At 35.9% G+C, this 20359-nt stretch overlaps 1 protein-coding gene across 1 annotated transcript; it reads left to right on the forward strand.

The window, feature by feature from the left end:
• Positions 1 to 16788: 16788 nt before the first annotated feature.
• On the forward strand, positions 16789 to 19215 carry LOC103974643 (cysteine-rich receptor-like protein kinase 44). The gene is made up of 7 exons (XM_009389511.3): positions 16789 to 17254; positions 17405 to 17521; positions 17614 to 17759; positions 17884 to 18094; positions 18186 to 18423; positions 18505 to 18655; positions 18748 to 19215. Exons 1-7 carry the CDS (start codon positions 17179 to 17181, stop codon positions 19063 to 19065), a joined length of 1257 nt encoding a protein of 418 aa, XP_009387786.2. The 5' UTR covers positions 16789 to 17178; the 3' UTR covers positions 19066 to 19215.
• Positions 19216 to 20359: the final 1144 nt, after the last annotated feature.

The raw sequence follows: 20359 nt of genomic DNA on the forward strand, positions 1-20359 counted from the left end.
AGGTTGATCTTCGCTTATTAAAGGAAGATCGTTAGTAGATGTCGGTTGCCTCGACGGAAGGGGAGTAGCGGAGTGGATGTAGGTCACGGCGACCGAACCACTATAAAAACTTGGTTTCCATTTCTATTCTTGCTATTTACCTTCACTACAAACTACTTACTTGCTTTACTTCTATTACACTTACGAATATGATTTCAAAGTTAACATATCTCTAAAATGGTTTTCGTCGAAATCGTTTTAATCGAATGAAAGATTTTTCGAACCGGTGATTTTATCCGCTGCACTAATTCACCCCCCCTTTTAATGCCAACTCATTCCTAACACTTAGTGTCATATCCTTCCTGTGCTTTGGAAGGTTGTTCTTAAGCTCTTTATGAGCATTAAAAGTCATCTTATATGTCAATATTTACCCGATAAGTTCTTTGAGAGGGAAGTTATTCAAGTCCTTGGCCTCTTGAATGGCCGCTATTTTAGTGCCCCAACTCTATGAAAGGGATCTCAAGATTTTATTAACAAGTTCAAAGTTCAAAAAATATTTGCCAAGAGCTTTTAAACTATTAACGACATCCATAAAACGGATGTACATGTCAACAATAGTTTCGCTTGGCTTCATCCAAAACAATTTATAAGTATGAACTAAGAGATTTATCTTTGACTTTTTTACTCTACTAGTGCCTTCGTGAGTTATTTCGAGTATGTGCCAAATATCAAAAGTTGTTTCATAAATAGACATTCGATTGAACTCGTTTTTATCTAAGGCATAAAACAAGGCATTTATATCCTTGGCATTTAAAGCAAAAGTCTTCTTCTCCAACTCATTCCAATCATTCATTGGAAGAGAAGACATTTGAAAGTCATTTTCTATAATGTTCTATAACTCAAAATCCATAGAGATTAGAAAAATCCTCATTCTAGTCTTCTAATATGTGTAATTCGTCTCATTGAATATGGGTGGATGTGTAAATGAATGACCCTTTTAGTTGCCGGCAAATGTCATCTCTCTTGGTTTTCAAACCAAACGAGAGTGACCTTGCTTTGATACCAATTGTTAGGATCAAGAGCGGCACTAAGAGGGGCGGGGGGTGAATTAGTGCAATAAAAAAATTATCAATTTTGTAAAATATTTGTTCGTTAAAAACCAATCTTGGAAAGTGCTTGACTTTAGAGTAAATGAACTAGCAATTAACTTAGAAAGTAATGACAGTAAAGAAAACAGAATGGAAATGAGCATACTAGAATTTATAGTGGTTCGGGCATTGTGACCTGCATCCACTTCTGATTCCTCTTTCGTCGAGGTCACCAACGTCCACTAATGGACTTTCTTCAATGGGTGAAGACCTACCACCCTCTTTACAGCACTTTCTCCTTTTCACGGGTTTAGGAGATAACCCTTACAAGGTTTACACTTCTCTTGAATGATCACAACACTAGAAAGGGAGGAGGAGGGCTTTTAGCACTTTTACAACACTTTTAACACCCTAAGACTTAAAGATATTGTTCAGACTTTCGTGCCCTTTAATGTAGAAAAGGGTGGGGTATTTATAGGCCCCGATGGCTTCAGAATTGGAACCAAAAAGTATCACATCCCTGGATTTCAGGGTATTGGCAGTACCACCACCATTATTGGGTGGTACTACTACCTACAGATTGACACTGGGTGGTATCACTACCTAGTCTATGTGGTACCACCACTTGACAAAGCTCGAAGATCGAGCTCTAGCGGTACCACCACCTGGTAGCATTAACTGCTGACAGTACCACCACCAAAAGCACTTGGGAGACTAATTCTCAGATGGTGCCATCGTTGGCCATGACTTCGGGTGCTGAATGGGCTATTCAATCAGCCCAATTCAGCCCTGTCAAGGGCCCAATTGGCCCCTAAATGAGTTAGTGGGATTACCTCCCAATCCTAACTCAACTTAAGGTCTAACTACGATAATTTAAGACATTAACTATGTAGTCTTGGTCCAATATGTCAATTGTTCTTCCGGCGAACTTTTGACAATCTCTTAGCAATGTTCTAGCAAACTCCTAGCAAGCTCCTAGACTTTATGACGATATTCTTGGCATATTCCGATGAGCTTCTTTGGCAAGCTTCTGGACTTCTCGATCAATTCCGACAGAACTTCTGATAAACGTCCGGACTTCCGACGAACTCTCGAACTCCCAACGAAACCTCAATTTTTACTCCAGCCCAACATCTACTTTATACCTTACTGCTATCGTAGTTAATCCTACACACTTTTCTCAACATATGAATTAGATTAAATAATTTATCAATTGATTTCATCATCAAAATCCGAGATTCAATAAATATATTGTGTAAAAGTGTGAAAAGATTTCTCTCGTTTGGAATTTTGAAATGTTATGTTTAGTTTACGATGATACAAATTTATAAAAAAAATGCTTGGAGTCTTGATTATATAAATTGCTTAGCTTGTGGATTTGTAAGTGTGGTTAATGTTTTGTTAAGTTGGCTTGGGATTTCATAAATGAGAATCATCGAGTGATGTGGTATATATACTATACAGGTTTTATGGATATGAATTTGACTGAATGTTTCTTAGGGTCCTCAAATATTAGTTTAGATTCTGAAAATGGTTTGATGATGAAGATCTTTAATATTATCGATTCAAGGGGCATGACAAAGGTGGTATCAAAGCATGATTTGAGGATCACTAAGATATTTGATATGTTTGATGTGTAAAATATATTGAGGTCTAGTAAACTATAGTAACCGGTAAAAGTTTTATTTAATGACTTTTAGGAATCTAGGAGGACGAGGACATTTGGTCCTTCTACTTCATGTGCTTCTAATTAATATATGAGGATAAAAGGGTTGATCGAGGATATCAAATCAGAGTGGCACGACGAAAGCGCGGTGAACCTAATACATTTGTGGTAAAATAGTCGCAGAATAATAGATAATGTGAATAAAGAAGATATTTGATGATCATAAGATTTCTTTAGCCACCTTTATTTTGGAAGGAGAGACTGAGCATTAGTGAAAACAATAAAAAGAATTTCTGGAGAACAATGGCTAGAATAGAAAGGACAAGTTTACCAACAAAAATACGATTGGAAAATGAATTAGAAAGTGATAACTAGAAGGTCAAGACATCTAGATTTAAAATAGGAAGTCATCACAAAAAGCTTAATAATATGTAAGATGCAGATTAAATTATAAAACAATACTATATTTTTGGGTGACTGGAGTCTATTTAGCTTGTGAAAAGTTGGATCATAAATTTAAAGATTACCCTTTGAACAAGAAGAAAGAGTCACTGCCTCCTAAATCATCAACCCATGTCAGAGTATATATTTTCATTGAATATGATTCTAAAACTTCTGAATTAGTGGTCGAAGGTTTTATTTATATTTCTGAAAGAATGCAAAAATTTATTTGACCATGGGTCCCATCAATGATTTCTTTCATAATATTTTGTTTATCTCTTGGGCATTCAACCTAGACCACTGGATCTTATGCTATATGTAAATACGACTATTATGGATTCTTTAATAACGAACTTTATCTGATCATCTTGTTTCTATTGGAGAACACGAACTTCTTGCTGATTTGATTCTCCTAGATATTTGGAGTTTTGATATTATACTTTATGGTTTGGCCATCTTCATAACATACTAGTATATATTGTTATACAACAATGATCACTTTTTGCATACTAGATCGTCTCATCTTTTATTTTGAGAGTATTGGGTATGATTTACCTCCTTGCCTGATGTATCCTATGATGACTTGTCCGAATTACTTCCAAATAGAGAGGGTGAATTTGCTTTTGATTTGGTCCTTGGGACAATCCCAATATCTAAGCCTCTCTACAGAATGATACCATTTGAGTAAGTAGAATTGAAAAAGCAACTACAAGGACTATTAGATGACGATTTTATTTGGCCTAGTATTTCATCATGGGGTGCTCCGGTGTTAGTTAAGAAGACGGATGGAACATTGAGGCTTTACATTAATTGTAAACAATTGAATCTGGTGACCATAAAAAATAACTATCCTCTACCCAGAAGTGATGACTTGTTTGATCAATTGTAGGGTGCAAAAGTATTTTTCAAGATTGATCGAAGGTTGGGTTACCATTTGTTGAAGATCAAGGAGGAGAATATTTCAGTCACTCATTGTGTAATTATATTGATAAAACTATTTAGGAGCTGAAGAAGGAAATGAATAAAACATATCATCATTTTTTCATAGATTTAGGTATAACCAATTTAGAGGACTAAATTTTCTTTTAAGAGGGGAGAGTGTAATATCCATCACTTCTGAAATTTATTTATAATGATCTATTTATAAATCAGAGGATCAATATTAAATATAAAAAAATTATTAATTAAACTGTTAAGTTGTAAATAAAATAAAATAAAAATTATGATTTTTATCCCATCGCCTCACTATTTCCTCATGAGCATCACGAGGAAACAGAGGAAGACGTGTGGGGTGCCGGGGAGGAGAAGAAGAGAAGAAGAAGAAGAAGAAGAAGAGGGAGAAGAGAAGAAAAGAAGAAGAAGAAGGAGAAGAGAGGGAAGAGGGAGAGGAGAGAGAGGTGGTAGCAGCTAGGGTTGCAGCACCTTTGTTTCCCGCAGGAGGAAACAGAGGAGAGGATGTGTGGGGGCGTCGGGGAGGAGAAGAAGAAGAAGAAAAGAGAGGGTGGCTGCGACAAGGGCTATAGTGAGGAGGTGTGGGTCATTGGGGAGGAGAAGGGAAGAAGAGGAGAAGAAGAGAAGAAGAAGAAGAAGAGGAAGAAGAGAAGAAAAGAAGAAGAAGGAGAAGAGAGGGAAGAGGGAGAGGAGAGAGAGGTGGCAGCAGCTAGGGCTGCAACACCTATGTTTCCCACACGAGGAAACAGAGGAGAGGATGTGTGTAGCGCCAGGGAGGAGAAGGGAAGGAGAGGAGAAGAAGAAGAAGAAGAAGAAGAAGAAGAAGAAGAAGAAGAAGAGGAGGAGGAGAAGAATAGGGAGGAGGTGGCTGCGGCACCTCTGTTTCCCGCAGGAAGAAACAGACGAGAGGAGGCACTATGCATCAGGGAGGAGAAGGGAAGAAGAGGAGAAGAAGAGAAGAAGAGGAGAAGAAGAGAAAGGAAAGAAGAAGGGGCTGGGAATGCGACTACAGCGGCTGCAGTTGAGAAGAAAGAGAGGAAAAAAAGAAGAAAAGAAAGAAGAAGAGGAAGAGGCGAAGGTAGCTGCAACCATGGCTACGACAGCGGCAGTGGCTGTGGTAACTATATTTGGGAAAGAAAAAGAAGAAACAAGAGAAGAAAGAAAGGAAGTAGCATAGTGAAAGGGGATGCGGTGGTGGCTGCGGCTGTGGCCGTGGTTGCGGCTATGGCTGTGATTGTGGTAGTGACAGTTGCGGTTGGGAAAAAGAAGATAGGTGTAGAAAACGAAACATGGAGAGGAGATAAAGGAAAAGTAGAAGAAGATTTGGGCTTACACCTTTTTCGGATCTTCAGATCAAAATCTTCAACAGGAAAGTCTTTCGATCTTTCCTATTGCAATTATATCTCTATTTTTTGCCTTAAATATGAAAACTTTGAATTATTTTAGCCTTGCATTTAGTACATCTCTTGTTTAGACGTAACGATTTGAATTTGGAAAACTTCTGAGATTCTGACCTTTCCACCTTGTTTTAGTTATAAATTCCTGTATAGATTTTTAATTTAGACAAATATTTAATTTGAATGTAGACTCATAAACCTTTCTTTTAAAAGTCTATTTGAAGAATTTGGAGTAAGTTTGCCTGTACAAATTTCTATTTTAATTGACCCTAAGGATTTTGTGAAATAGGGACCATAACTTTTGACCTTTTGATACTGAATTGCTTATAAGTCCCTGTTGGGAATTTAGATTTGTGCAAATCTTATTTTGTTAGAAAATAGACTCATAGATCTTTCTTTTCATAACTATATTCAAATATTTAGAGTCCAAACACCTGCCCGTTATCTATTGAAGTCGATCCTATAAATTCTGCAAAATAGAGATTTTGTTCTCGGATCTTTGGTTACCAAATTATATGTAACTCTTTGTTGGAAACTTTAATTAGTAAAAAACTTATTTTACATGAAAGTAGATTGAAATATCTTTCCAATGATACCTTTCTTGAGTGAATTGGAGTATAATTGATTATTTGAATTATTTATTCAATATGACTCTCAAATTCGATCAAAAATCGAGCTTTGGTCGATTTTGCATATTTTTGTTTCATTCCTTTTGGAAATTGATTTCATCTAGTATTCTTTCTTCAATTGAGCTTTATATTACTACTTTAAATTCTTATATACTCTTGTCCTTAAATTATTTACATTCTTGAAACCTATTGTGTAAAGTTTATGCTATATCACATTGTTTCGTATGGGCACATGTATATTCCATTGTTTCGCATGTACTTCTTATATATGTCAAAAATACTTGTATATTTTTGCCTTTATTTCCTTTCAAATTTGAATGCATTTGTAAAATATTATGTTTGTATCGTATTGAGTCATAAAAGCATATGTATATTTTGTTATTCCGCATGTGCTTCCGGTATGTGCTAATTTTATTATTCATACTGTCCTTTTGTACTCTGGTGTTTGTGGGATATTGTGAATATTTGCCAGAAATTATAAAGCAAGTTATGTTTAGAGCCCACGATGCTCTACCGGCCCCCTATGACTTCACTCAGACGTGGGTGGATGGAGCTCATAGATATGGGAGACTTATGTTTGGTGGTTATTTAGAAATTAATATATTATATTTTATTATGATCTCACTTCACCATCTATGTGTTTGATATGATATCAAGAGCTTTGATTATATGCTTCTATGTGTGCATTAGATAAGAATGATATGATTGCAATATCAAATACGATGGTTGAGCTTTTGTTTCGTATTTGTTCTTTGATATACTTTGAAATAGCTCAGATGTCGTTGATATGCTCTGAAATATTTCATATGCTATTGATATGTGGCGAAATGCTTCCTATACTTCTAAAATGTTCATACGCGATTGATATGCTTTGAAATATTTCACATACCATTGATATGTTTCGAAATATTTCATTTATCATTGATATACTCTGAAACATTTCAGACGTCATTGATATGCTTTGAAATGTTTCATCTGTCATTGTTAAGCTCCAAAATGTTCCATATGTCGTTGATATGCTCTGGAACATTTCATGTGCTATTGATATGCTCCAATTATCATGTGCTTCATTTGTTATGAACCAAATATTTTTAAATGAAATGACATTTGCGATTTTATATCTAATAAGATGGTACCCTGGGATTTCTTGTATTCTACCTTGCATTATGATACCTTGTTTGTTTGAAACTATCCCTTTTCATTTTAGATATGTTTTGTCACTTGCTGAGCTTTTTAGCTCACTCCGCAGTTATATAAATCTTTCAGGTCAACTTGTCACTTTTTGAGATATTTGTATTGGGCTGAGGCAACGAAGAGCTATTCAGAATCATGGGCAAGTCTTGTTGGTTGTTATATTATTCTTGTATTAGTGCATTTTGTATGTAATGAAAATGTTGTCGATAGGTTTTAATTGATATATCATGTAAAAGTGTGAAAAGATCTCTCTTGTTTGGAATTTTGAAATGTTATGTTTAGTTTATAATAATACAAATTTATGATAAAATGGTTGGAGTCTTGAATATATAAATTACTTAGCTTGTGGATTTGTGAGTGTGGTTAATGTTTTATTAAGTTGGTTTGGGTTTTCATAAATGAGAATCATCGAGTGATATGGTATATGATTATAAACTGCACAGGTTTTATAGATGTGAATTTGACTGCATATTTCTTAGTGTCCTCAAATGTTAGTTTGGATCCTAGAAATGGTTTGGTGATGAAAATCTTTAATATTATCGATTCGGGAGGCGTGACAGGTTACCTCATATTCTCCTCTCCCCTTCTCCTCTCCCCTTCTCCTCCTCAAATAACAAGCGTGGAGATTTGAGGAGCGTCGTCGCAGCCCTACTATGTGGATCATTGCTAGAGAGGAGGATGCTTGACCTCATTTATCCTCTCCAATAGATCTATAGGGATTTAAAGATATATGATCTCTCTAGGTAACATAACTATCTCACACGTGATTTTCTGTGTCGTAGGTTTTGCGGACTATTCTTCGCATGACGATGAACACATTTTAGGAAATTTAGGATTTTTGTTTTCTGTTCTTCCACTACGCATGTGATGTCGCCCCTCGAATTTTTTTTGTAAGTAAAAGTAAATGGATTAAGTATGAAGTTTCTAGAAAATAGTTTTATCTACACAAGCCATAGACAAAAGCCTGATATCTCTTTAGAGTAATTTAGGAGAGTGCACCCACCTCAAAAAAGTGAAATAGTCTCACTCCATCAAACTTATCTCCAAGAGTAGTCAAACAAAAAGGTAGTCATGACTACATATGTCATAGACTATGACTTCTTACTATAGTCAACAAATCAAATGTATTGTCCAAACATGCTTAGACTAGCTGTGAGCACTTCACATTATTAAAGTAGATAACAACAAGATACATACAATTCATCAACATCATTCCTGAGATCATTAACTGATAGCAAAATTAAATCGGATAAAAATATCTTTCTCTTCGTGTGAAGTGCTCCATTTTTAAATCTTACTCCATACATGATCTTTAGTCTCTAAGAATCTCTATCAAAAGTTGAGCATTGTTTGTGTTTCAACACTTAAATATTCTGCAATATCTCTCCTTCCAAATCCACCAAATAGCGCATCTGAAAGTAACCTTTGCCAATTGTGTTAGAGGTTTTTTTCTTGAGAAGCTTTGCATGAGTTTGTCTAATTCTTGATGTAAGTTTTGCTATGATAACCTATTGAGTTCAAATCTCTACAGAATCTCTTTCCATATTCAATTAGTATAGTCACAAGCAAAATAGAGGTGGTCAACCCTTTCTTCCTATTGTATACAAAGAGGGCCTGCCATATGCATAAGGAATGTCTCTGTGAGCTCGATCGGTCCTATATCCAACTGTTTGGGATCCATTTGTTATTTCTTTGCCTGATTTGATTCCATACTAATGTAGTACTAAATTTACTATTATCATGAGGCCAAATAAGCATATCTGAAGAGTTGTTTCTGATTGGAATAGCTGTAACAATCGGCTAGAGTGATAACATTTTAGGAGAAATGGGGTTAGGGAGACACTAGGCGTCGTTAGCAATGAACTCAAAAATCTTACAATCTTTGGGAGCCCCAAGATCTCTACGTACTCTACCACCATATAATTGAAAGATACTATTCTCATTCACCCAAGGATCATATCACGTATTAATGTTTGTCCCAGAAGAAATTGGATAGGAAATGTGTTTGATTAGTTAATTCCTTGCCTTCAATATTCCTTTCCAAGCTGCATAATGTTATGGTTTTATTGAAACTTCCCAAATTGATTCCTTGGATAGATACCTAGCAAAATCCCATTGTGACCATAAGGAATAATTGTTTGCAGAAGACCCCACAATTTTTGTACCAAACATGTTTTATTTTAATCTCTAATATTTCTCAGGTTCAGCCCCCTTTCATCTTTCGGTTTACAAATATTGCCCCAATTTACCATATCCATCGCTTTACCATCTGTGTTATTCTAGAAGATGTTCATAAATAACTATTCAATATCCTGGAGAAGTCCAACAAGTTGAAGAAATGCATTAGACCAATAAATAGAGTAAGAGATTTTATGTCATTTTTGTAGACTATTTTACCAAGTATGCATGGTTATACCCTCTCCACCATAAATATAAAGTTTCAACAATATTTTCCAACTTTAGAAGGTTGATCGAGAACTTCTTTTAGTCTACAATCAAAATAGTTTACTCTGATGGCGATGGTGAATATCAAGCCCTCACATCATGTCTCTCAACTTATGGTATATAGCATCTTAAGTCACCCTCATATACTCCACAACTAGTTGGTTCTGCTAAATACAAACATCGACATATAATTGAAACTGGTCTCACACTCCTCCATCAAGCCTTCATGCCAACAACCTTTTAGTATGTAGTCTTTTAAACTGTCATCTACTTCATCAATTGTATGCTCACTCTAGTCCTTCATTGCCAGTCATCATTTGAAAAACTATTTTATAAATCACAAACCTTTAAAAACTCAAAGTATTTGATTGTTTATGTTATCCATGGCTATGTCCCTATGCCTCGCATAAGATAACATCAAGATCTAAACTTTACATTTTTATCAGATACTCTCTTGAACATATTGCTTTTCGATGCTACGAACTTCAAACTCAAAAAGTTTATATCACGTCATGTTGTTTTTGTGGAGTCTACCTTTCTGTTTTAAAACCCAGAGTCTCCTACTGTGCGTCCTACTCTAATAAATATATGTCATTGGAGTACATCGCCGATCTCGACACATGAATCTCCCACAACACCATCTAGTCCTTCTCCTTAGGATCCACACTCTTCTTCTCTCGATTCAGCAAGTCCTCACACCCTCCATTGCTCATCTCCCTTCACAAGGTTCTCCTACTATTGAAGTAATGCTCTCGAAAATACAACCACTACCTTTATCCTCTTCTGGGACTAGTGACACTGAAGTACCTCCAACATGTGTGAGTACATCTCAACCGCCCATACCTATAATGCAACCTATACATCCAATGACAATATGCTGCAAAAGTGGTATCGTTAAACCACGACAAGTCCTTGACCTACATGATATCATAAAATTCTCGTCAAAGACCAATGAACCTACTATAATTACTTAAGCCCAAAAATCTCCATACTGATATAAAGCTATGTGTGAAGAATATGATGCCCTCCTCCATAATTCTATATGGACCCTTATACCCTCTCATCCCTCACAAAATATCATCGGGTATAAGTAGGTCTTTAGAATTAAGTAGAACCCAGATGGATCCGTTGCCAGATATAAAGCGTGCCTAGTGGCCAAAGAGTTTCATCAACGTCCTGGTGTTGACTTCACAGAGACATTTAGTCCCGTTGTTAAACCCACAACAATCCAACTTATTCTGAGTTTGGCTATCCCAAAAGGCTGGCATTTACGATAACTCGATGTTAATAATGTCTTTTACATGGGACTCTAACTGAAGATGTCTTTATTTAGTAACCTTCTAGTTTCATCTACCCTCAATATCCAAGGCATGTTTGTAAACTACAAAAAGCTATTTATGGACTTCATCAAGCTCCAAGAGCCTAGTACACTGAAACTATTCTATATGAGCATAATAATGAGTGGGTTAAAGTCATGCAAGAAGAGATGAGATCCTTGCTTGAGAACCACACTTATGACTTGGTAAAATTGCCTAAAGAGAAGAAAGCTCTCAAGAATAAATGGGTTTACAAATTGAAGACTGAAAATAATAGCTCACAACAAAGATATAAGGCATGACTAGTTGTGAAATGATTTAGTCAAAAGAAAGGTATTGACTTTGAAGAAATATTTTCTCTTATGGTGAAAATATCCTCTATCTGAGTTGTTTTTGGTTTGACTGTCCGCTTAAATTTAGAAGTTGAGCAACTTGATGTGAAAACAATATTTCTTCATGGTGACTTAGAAGAAAAAATTTATATGGAGCAACCAGAAGGTTTCAAAGTCAAGGGAAAAGAGGTATGTAAGCCTAGGAAAAACTTATATGGACTCAAACAAGCACCTAGATAGTAGTAAAAGAAGTTTGATTCATTTATGATGAGTCAAGGGTATAATAGAACCACATCTGATCATTGTGTATTTATGAAGAAATTTTCAGATGATGATTTTATTATTCTCCAGCTATATGTTGATGATATACTGAGTGTTGGTCATGATGCTGGTAAAATTGAAAAGCTTAAAAGAGAGCTAAGTAAGCCTTTTGCCATAAAAGACTTGGAATCGGTGAAACTAATACTTGGCATAAAGTTTCTTCGGGATAGGAAGAGAAGGAAGATTTGGCTATCTTAGGAAACTTACATTAAAAAGGTTCTTGAAAAATTCAACATGAGTAAAGCCAAAGTAGTTTGTTCTTCACTTTCAAGCTTAGTTCGAAATAATGTCCTACAAGTGAGAAAGAAAAAGAAGAAATGTCTAAAGTGCCTCACTCATATGCAGTAGGTAGTTTGATATATGCTATAGTTTGTACTAAGCCAGATATAACTCATGCAGTTGGAGTTATCAACCGATTTCTCTCTAATCCAGGAAAGGAATATTGGGCAACAGTGAAATGGATATTAAGATATCTAAGAAATACTTCCAAGTTGTGTTTTTATTTTAGCAGTGATGAACCTATGCTAGAAGGGTACACAAATGCAAATATGATAGATGATACTGATTCCATGAAGTCCACTTCGGGATTCTTGATGACATTTGCAAGGGGATTAGTCTCTTGGCAATCAAAGTTACATAATTGTGTTGCTCTATCAATCACATAAGCAAAATATATAGTAATTACTAAAGCTTGTAAAGAAACTTTATGGATGAAAATTTTTCTATAGGAATTGAACTTGAAACAGGAAGCATATACTGTTTACTATAGCAGTCAGAGCACCATTCAACTCTCCAAAAATTCAACATACCATTCTAGATCCAAGCATATTGATGTGAGATATCATTGGATTCGTGATGTACTTGAGATAAAAGAATTATAGTTGGAAAATGTGTATACCAATGAGAATGGATCAAATATGTTGATAAATTATTTGTCTAAGGAGAAACTTGAAGTATATAAGTGAAGAGCGAGCTTAGTATAACCCACCATATGAGTTGGAGAGAGAGAATTATTGGGTCCAGCCCATATGTGGGATTGGACTGGACAATTGAGCTTTTTGAGCCCAAATCAATCAAAAGGAAAAAGAAGTGTGTAGTTTAGGACAGAAAAAAGAACAGGGTTTTGTGCAGCGTGCGTTCATGCAGCGGGAGAACAACGGCTTGTAGAGAGAGAAAAGAAATAACAAGAAAAAGGAGAGAGAAAATAAGATTTTTAAGGTTTTTGCTTGACGATTAAGGGTTAAACTTTGTCAGTTTTGGCCCAAATTTTATATAAAGAATTCTTGTAGCAAGTTCTACAATCCTAATAGTGTTGATCTACAGTTTACCCTCTCTTAGTTACTTTCCTATGATATCCACTTTATGAGATTTAAAATTCTCTTATGATTAGATCTATCTATCTAATGAAGATATGTTATTCTTGAGCTAAGATATATGATCTTGATATTATTGTGATCCTCTTATTATTTTAGAGAAGACTTATTATAAACCTATTATCATTACTATTGATAGTGAAAGTTTAAGGTGGACTATGATCTCATGGTTTTTCCCGCATTGGGTTTTCCACGTTAAAAATTTGGTCTCACTATGTGATTGATTTATTGTTCTACTATTTATGTTATTCTGGTTGATATGAGCATTTTGATATCAAGCTGGTATTTTGATGAAGAACCCATTTTGATATACAAAGAGGGAAAAAATTTATTCCACTTTAACAAGTTTTTCCTAACACTTATTAGGTCTAAATGTAATAGAATGATGCTAATTTTATCTTAATTATGATTATTTGTCTTAATCGTGTGGTCATACATTGACTTATAAAATCATGTATGAAATTTTAATATGGCACAATGTGCTTCAATTCCTAGGCCTTAATTACACTTAATCCACCTCAGCATATGTTAATACGCCTCTAACTACTCATTATACAGGGTATAATAAACTTGTAAATCATGCTACAAGTCAATACATAATCATTCTAAGCTAATTTTTCTTAAATATCACCAATTAAAACTTAATTAATCATTATTTCATAATCAATCAAGATTTATCAATATTCTTTATGCTAATTACATGAAATTAAGAAAACATAGGAAAAAGGTAAAATCCCTTCAATTAAGGATAAATTCTACTTGACTGTGAATTTCTCGTTTTATCTAAATTTACCTCCACCAAATTATTGATTAGGAATATTAAACACATTTAGTGGGAGTGAGAATGAGAGTGCCTAAAAAGAGAGTAGGAGGGGATCATTACCGATTCGGTACGATTCTATAATGATTGAGTGATATACGAACCTACTAATAGGAAAGAGAATTCATAAATACTTCGTTCTCCAAGAATCATCAGATTCTTAAAGTACGAGCTGCCAAAACCATCATCTAGTGGATGAGAAATTAGGCCTTTTAACTCTGTCATCCATCATCTTCATGTGAAATTACATGTTCTTCTAGTGGATGTAGATGGCCAATACTGGATAGTCATAGTCCTTGACATCGGTGTATTGCCATTTGAATCTTTGCAAAGATCGATAGTAGATGGATAGAGACTCGACACGCGTTGTTGTGTTATCGTATATACGAAATATTTTGATACAAATATAAAGTTTGCATAACAGATTCAGGTATACAAATATTTGTAGGACAAGAGTATACAAAAATTCAAAGCAATAATGTAACGCTCAATAATGTAAAGCTCAACTCAAGTAAGAATTTTAGCTGAAATTAATTTTCAAATATATGAAATAAGAATAGGTGAAATCGACGAAAGCTCGATTTTGACAGAATTTAATAAGCACATTTGATGAACTATGAATTATCAATTATACTCTAATTTATACAATATGATACCATTCGAAAGATATATCAATTTAGTTTTAGATAAATTAATTTTTATATGAATTGAAGTTTCCAACATTGAGTTATCAATAGTTTAGTAACCAAAAGTTAGAGAACATTATCCCTATTTTACATAATTTATAGAGTTGATTATAACAAATGCTTCAATAGGCACTTATACTCTAAATTATTCAAATCAGATATTTACAGAAATATTTATGAGTTTAGTTTTTGAAAAATCATAATTTGCATAAATAAGAATTTTCAACAAAGGGTTATAAGTAAAAGAGTACTAAAATGTTAGAACCAACAGTCTCTATTTTATAGATTTTATATGGTCAATTGAAATAACAGTTTGGGTAAGTATTTAGACTCCAAATTTATCAATCTTTGTATCAAAAGAAAGACTATGAATCTATTTTTGGATAAATTTAGTTTCTCTTAAATCAAAAATCGACGCAGAAAGTTATGTCTAGAACAATGCAGAAATATTAAATCTTAAAAAATTTTAAATTTACTGTTTTATTCTCAAACGACAAAAATATCAGATATCAAGATGAAATCAAATATTAAGATTTATGTAGAAATGGATTATAATACTTGCCATAGAAAAATTTTGAGTCCCAAATGTGTGGAATTGATGTAAAATTTTAAGCCAAAGAAAAGCTTCTTCTTCCTCTAGTTCAATTCTTCTTCCCTTATCTTCTCAAACTTATACTAGTTATGACTCCTTTATTAAGTTTTCCTTTAGTTTCTCCTTTAATTTCTTAGATTTGGCTAACATAAGGATTACTATGTGGCAAGCATGCATGAAATAAACTTATATATCATCGATAGAATAAATATAGGTGGTGGCATCATCCTTAGGTTAGATAGTGACACATATCCTCCATTTTTTTTTAACTTAATATGAATCTTTTGCAAATCATATCCAATTACTAAGATTTATATTTAGATCCCTATATTACAAACAAGCCCTTACAAAATTTAAAAAAATGAGGGATGTTGCACTCTTCCCTCCTTAAAAGAAAATTTTAGTCCTCTAAATTTGTCATACCTCATTCGACGAAAAGATAAGATCAAGATTGTACCTGGATAAGATTCAAGACTCCAAATTTTTTTGGCTCTCTAATGCAATATGAGAAATATTTATCATTGAACTTTTTCATAAATATCTTCCATGTGATTGGCTCGTGTTTGACTTCAAAAATCCTTTTTATCATTATCCACCAATGCTCAGCCTCTCTTTCCAATATAAAGGCAGTAAGAGAAACATTTTGATGATCAAAATAATTTAAAATTTTAAATATTTTCTCTATCCATAGCATCCATCATTTTGTTACCATTGAACTCACCACTAAAACTGAGAGGACTAGCTCCTTAAATTATCTCATTCCTAATTCATTCTAATTTAATGTCCCCGATTAATACTTTTATCTCATTCAATTACTCAAAAGATATAAAGCAAGATGACCAAATGTCCTCTAGATTCCTAAAAACATCAAAGTAATTTTTCATTTATCACTATAGTTTACTAGACCTCATTATATTTTATACGTCAAACATATCAAATATCTCAATAATCCTTAAATCTATCACCTCACATGTGCACGCGCGCGCGCGCGCGCGCACACACACACACACACACATATATATATATATATATATATATATATATATATATATATATATCATCTGTTGTTGTCGATCTATACAAATCTCTTCACGTTTATATTGACTTAGAATCATTAGGTGAACGATTGGTGATTTAAAAGTACGTGCTGTCTATCTACCTGCAATTGTTTTTGCTCCCGTAATCTACGCGTGACAAAGGAGATGTTGGGATTACACCTTCTTCAGATTGTCCTTTGCGCAAAGTCAAGGTTGTGGGCCAACAACCATTGGACTTTTTAGTTAATCCACCCTCTTTGAAGTCGTGGCTTGCTTTGCAGATCCATGTTGCTTCGGCAGCAAAGACGAGCCTCGAGGCATCAATTCTGGCAGGCCATCAAATGCACTCATTCCACTTGGGCCGAGAGAAGTTGTCCTCCATCGCTCAATTGGTAGCAACACATCAACCTCTTTGTCAAAGGAGTCACCCACCGTCACCACTTTGTGCCACTGGCCGGGCTCGTACGTACTTCCACTAACAAAAGGTGAGAAGAATTGTCATAGCAGCCACCCTCTTCTATCGGATGTTTCCACGGCACTGGAGAAATGGATCAAACAATAGGGTGCTTGTAAAGAACGGTATGACGCTCATAATTTGCTCTCACGAGGACTCTCGGGCCTTGATTTCCTCCTTTCAGACTAGTCTTCGGGCTCTTTCCTTATCTTAAATGTGAGGCTTTTGATAAAAGTATGCGGCCCCAGCCTCTCAGATCTGGTCCCTCCCGTGTCACGATGATGGCGGTAGGAAGACTGTGACACCTCCCGTGTTCATACTTTAGAACGGCTCCACCTCGAAACCATGGTGTTGTTAGCTGGACGAACCACTGATGATTATGCTACTCCTACCGGAACTCGTTCTATGTTTCTGATATCATTGGTTCGACTTGGCCAACCTCGATGCAGAAGCTGAGATGGTGGCGAGAGTTGTTGAAGTTGCCAATCGTCGCTTGATGGATTCCCCTCAACAAGCAAGCGCCACCGATGGAGGTTTGTTTGCTCGATCACACAGGCACTTCTTTTGATTCTCCACTTCCAAGATTTGGGCATCAACAGTTTGTTTTCTTCTTCATTTTTGATTTCCTTTGAGAAGATTTATGGCTAGATCTGATACGAATTTGATATGACTTGGAACGGCAGAGGGGCAAAAGAAATCGGGTTCGTCTGCGATGCAGATTATGGTGTCAATTCTCGTAGTCGTTATATTTGGCACTTTATTATACTGCATATACTGCTGGAGGTGGAGGAGACGCAACGGTAGTCGACACCATTCAGTAATCTTAATGTTACAGACGTATGGAATTCGTCATGTTGGCTGTTGGCTAATGCTCCGTTTGAATGCATATCAGCTGTGAGACGAGCTCAGGTGGAGAATCTACGGCACATATCGAGCTCCGACTTGTCTGTCATGGATCTATCCACAATACAAGCAGCAACAAATAACTTCTCCAAGGACAATAAACTGGGAGAAGGCGGATTTGGCCCGGTTTACAGAGTACGTACCTGAACATCTTCTTTCAGTGTATCTGTTAATCGATGCGAACAGACGAGTGTCTTGATGACTGTTTGCGCCCTCAACAATCTATCACTGTTTGCGCCCTCAACAATCTGTCTTCCAGGGAGTGCTTTTCGGTGGACAGGAAGTCGCTGTTAAGAGGCTGTCGACGAAATCCAGGCAAGGCAATGCAGAGTTCAAGAATGAGGTGGAGCTAATTGCTAAGCTTCAGCACAGGAATCTTGTGAGATTGTTGGGGTGCTGTGTGTCGAGGGATGAGAAGCTACTCATCTATGAATACCTTCCTAATAGAAGTCTTGATGCCTTTCTATTTGGTTAGTGAAATAATTAGTTCTTCAAATCAGCCATGGATTTCGGAACAAAAAACCACATGGTCTTAACCTATGGAGCTTTTGGCTTCTCTAGATCAAAACCGGCGGCCTCAGTTGGATTGGCGAAGGCGATTTCTCATCATCGTAGGAGTGGCGAGGGGCCTGCTCTACCTGCACGAGGACTCCTTACTCAAGGTCATCCACAGGGACCTGAAAGCCAGCAACGTTTTGTTGGACAACAAAATGAATCCCAAGATCTCAGACTTCGGCATGGCGAAGATCTTCGAGGAGGAAGACTACGAAGTCAACACTGGCAGAGTCGTGGGAACCTAGTGAGTGAATCGAGACTTGTCTTGCTCCACAGACCAGCTGCGACCTCAGTCTGCTAACGTTCTTAGCTTTGGAATTAACAGTGGTTACATGGCTCCGGAGTACGCAATGGAAGGCACCTTCTCGTTCAAGTCTGACGTCTTCAGCTATGGTGTTCTCCTGCTGGAGATCCTGAATGGGCAAAGAAACGGGGCATCGCACGTTCTGCAACGCGGCCAAACCCTTCTCAGACATGTATGCGTGATCTCTGCTTCACCATTGCTTCTTTCTCTTCCATCACTTGGTACTTTTCACAGACGCTTGAAAATTCAATGTGTGGGTGGCAGGCATGGGAGCTGTGGGAGAAGGACAGAGCCTCCGAGTTCGTGGATCCGTCTCTCGGAGACTGTTACCCTACGAACGAAGCACGCCGGTGTTTCCAGGTTGGGTTGCTGTGCGTGCAGGAGAGCCCAGACGACAGACCCACCATGTCGTCGGTGCTGCTGATGTTGAAGAGTGAGCAGATGCCTCTCCCGCTGCCAAATGAACCCCCGTCGTTCGCAAGGTTGAGGACGGACGGACTCAAGTCATCGGCTACCAAGTCTGATTCAACGCGAACGCATTCTGTGAACGAGGTTACTATCACGGTGATCGATCCACGGTAGTGCCTGCAGATTCACTCTGGCAGGAAGTTTATGGTGCTGAACAATTTCTGAGGCAAAAATTAATGTTTTGTTGCAAATGACCTTTCTACATATTTCAGGAGAAAGCAGCAATATGTATTATACATATAATGCACTTGTCATTGGATCCGAGTAATTCTCTCATGTGTATGGATTTAGTTCCGTCATCAGACATTACACTCTCCCCCTCGTTGGGGATAGTCTTACTACATCGATAAGTAAACCGTTGTCATGAAGCAAATGTAGTTATGTGCAGGGTGAGGGCTAAGTAAGAAAGGATGTTATTAAGCCATGTTATTAAGTGGAGGAGATTATAATACCCCCTTTAACCTCAAATAATGTTCACTTGAATTGATTTATTTGAATATGATAGGCATACTGTCACTAACTTGAGTTTAAATAGTTTAGACTAGCTGCATATACTCATCAAATTAATAAATCAATTATCTAATTAAGTCAAATAATTATTTCAATGTGTCAAATCTATAATTATTCTTTCATCAAGTAAGGCTTATATTTTCAAATTTTTACGTAAGACAGAAAAAAATAAAACTTAAGCTGATCATCATATTAGTATCCACTGTTTAGTGCCATATAGACTAAAAAAAAAGAACTATCATTTTGGATTTAACACTAAGTATAATACTTTGTTATATCCCTCATATCCTATGGTACAATTTTTCTTTTTTGAAATGATATGAACTTGGAAATAGGCTAATGATCTTCTTCCGGTAGTACTAATAAACTATCAACGTTTTAATATAGCTTCTTCCGGTAACGAAGAAAATGATCTCTCAACCAATAGTTGAACATCATCTCCATAATAATCAAAGATGAGACTTGAAAGTCAATTGATCGCTTTGGGAGTAGTACTAATCGAAATGATATTCTAAATGAAAATGCTATTGGAAATATTTAAAAAGAAATTAGTTTAATTTTTCTGAATATAAAATATAAAAAATTATTTGAAAAGTTAGCTCTTTTAAAAGCCAATAAATTATTGCCAGAAAATTTTAGGGAAACAAAAGGGATATAAAAGCCAGTTGGCAAGCAGAACTAACTAAGGTGTGGGTCAGCTCAGGTTCAAATTAATGCACAAGATTTTAAATACACATATCATCTTTACCTTATCGAACATAAAAACAGTGACATCTTTAAGCTCCATCTTATACATGTAAAAATAACGCCAATGCACCTAGTCTATATAAGCTAATGTCCTAAGATACATAGGAGTATGAGGGTGAATCCTAAACCGATTACTTATTTGAGTCCCAAA

Source organism: Musa acuminata, chromosome BXJ1-8 (genome assembly GCF_036884655.1).
Source record: "Musa acuminata AAA Group cultivar baxijiao chromosome BXJ1-8, Cavendish_Baxijiao_AAA, whole genome shotgun sequence".
Classification (NCBI taxonomy): Eukaryota; Viridiplantae; Streptophyta; class Magnoliopsida; order Zingiberales; family Musaceae; genus Musa; species Musa acuminata.

Coding starts and splice junctions, on each gene's coding strand:
- LOC103974643 (XM_009389511.3), top strand. CDS start 17,179: ATGGTGGCGAGAGTTGTTGAAGTTGCCAATCGTCGCTTGATGGATTCC. Junction 17,522..17,613: donor GAGGTGGAGGAGACGCAACG/GTAGTCGACACC, acceptor AATGCATATCAG/CTGTGAGACGAGCTCAGGTG. Junction 18,095..18,185: donor TCTTGATGCCTTTCTATTTG/GTTAGTGAAATA, acceptor TGGCTTCTCTAG/ATCAAAACCGGCGGCCTCAG.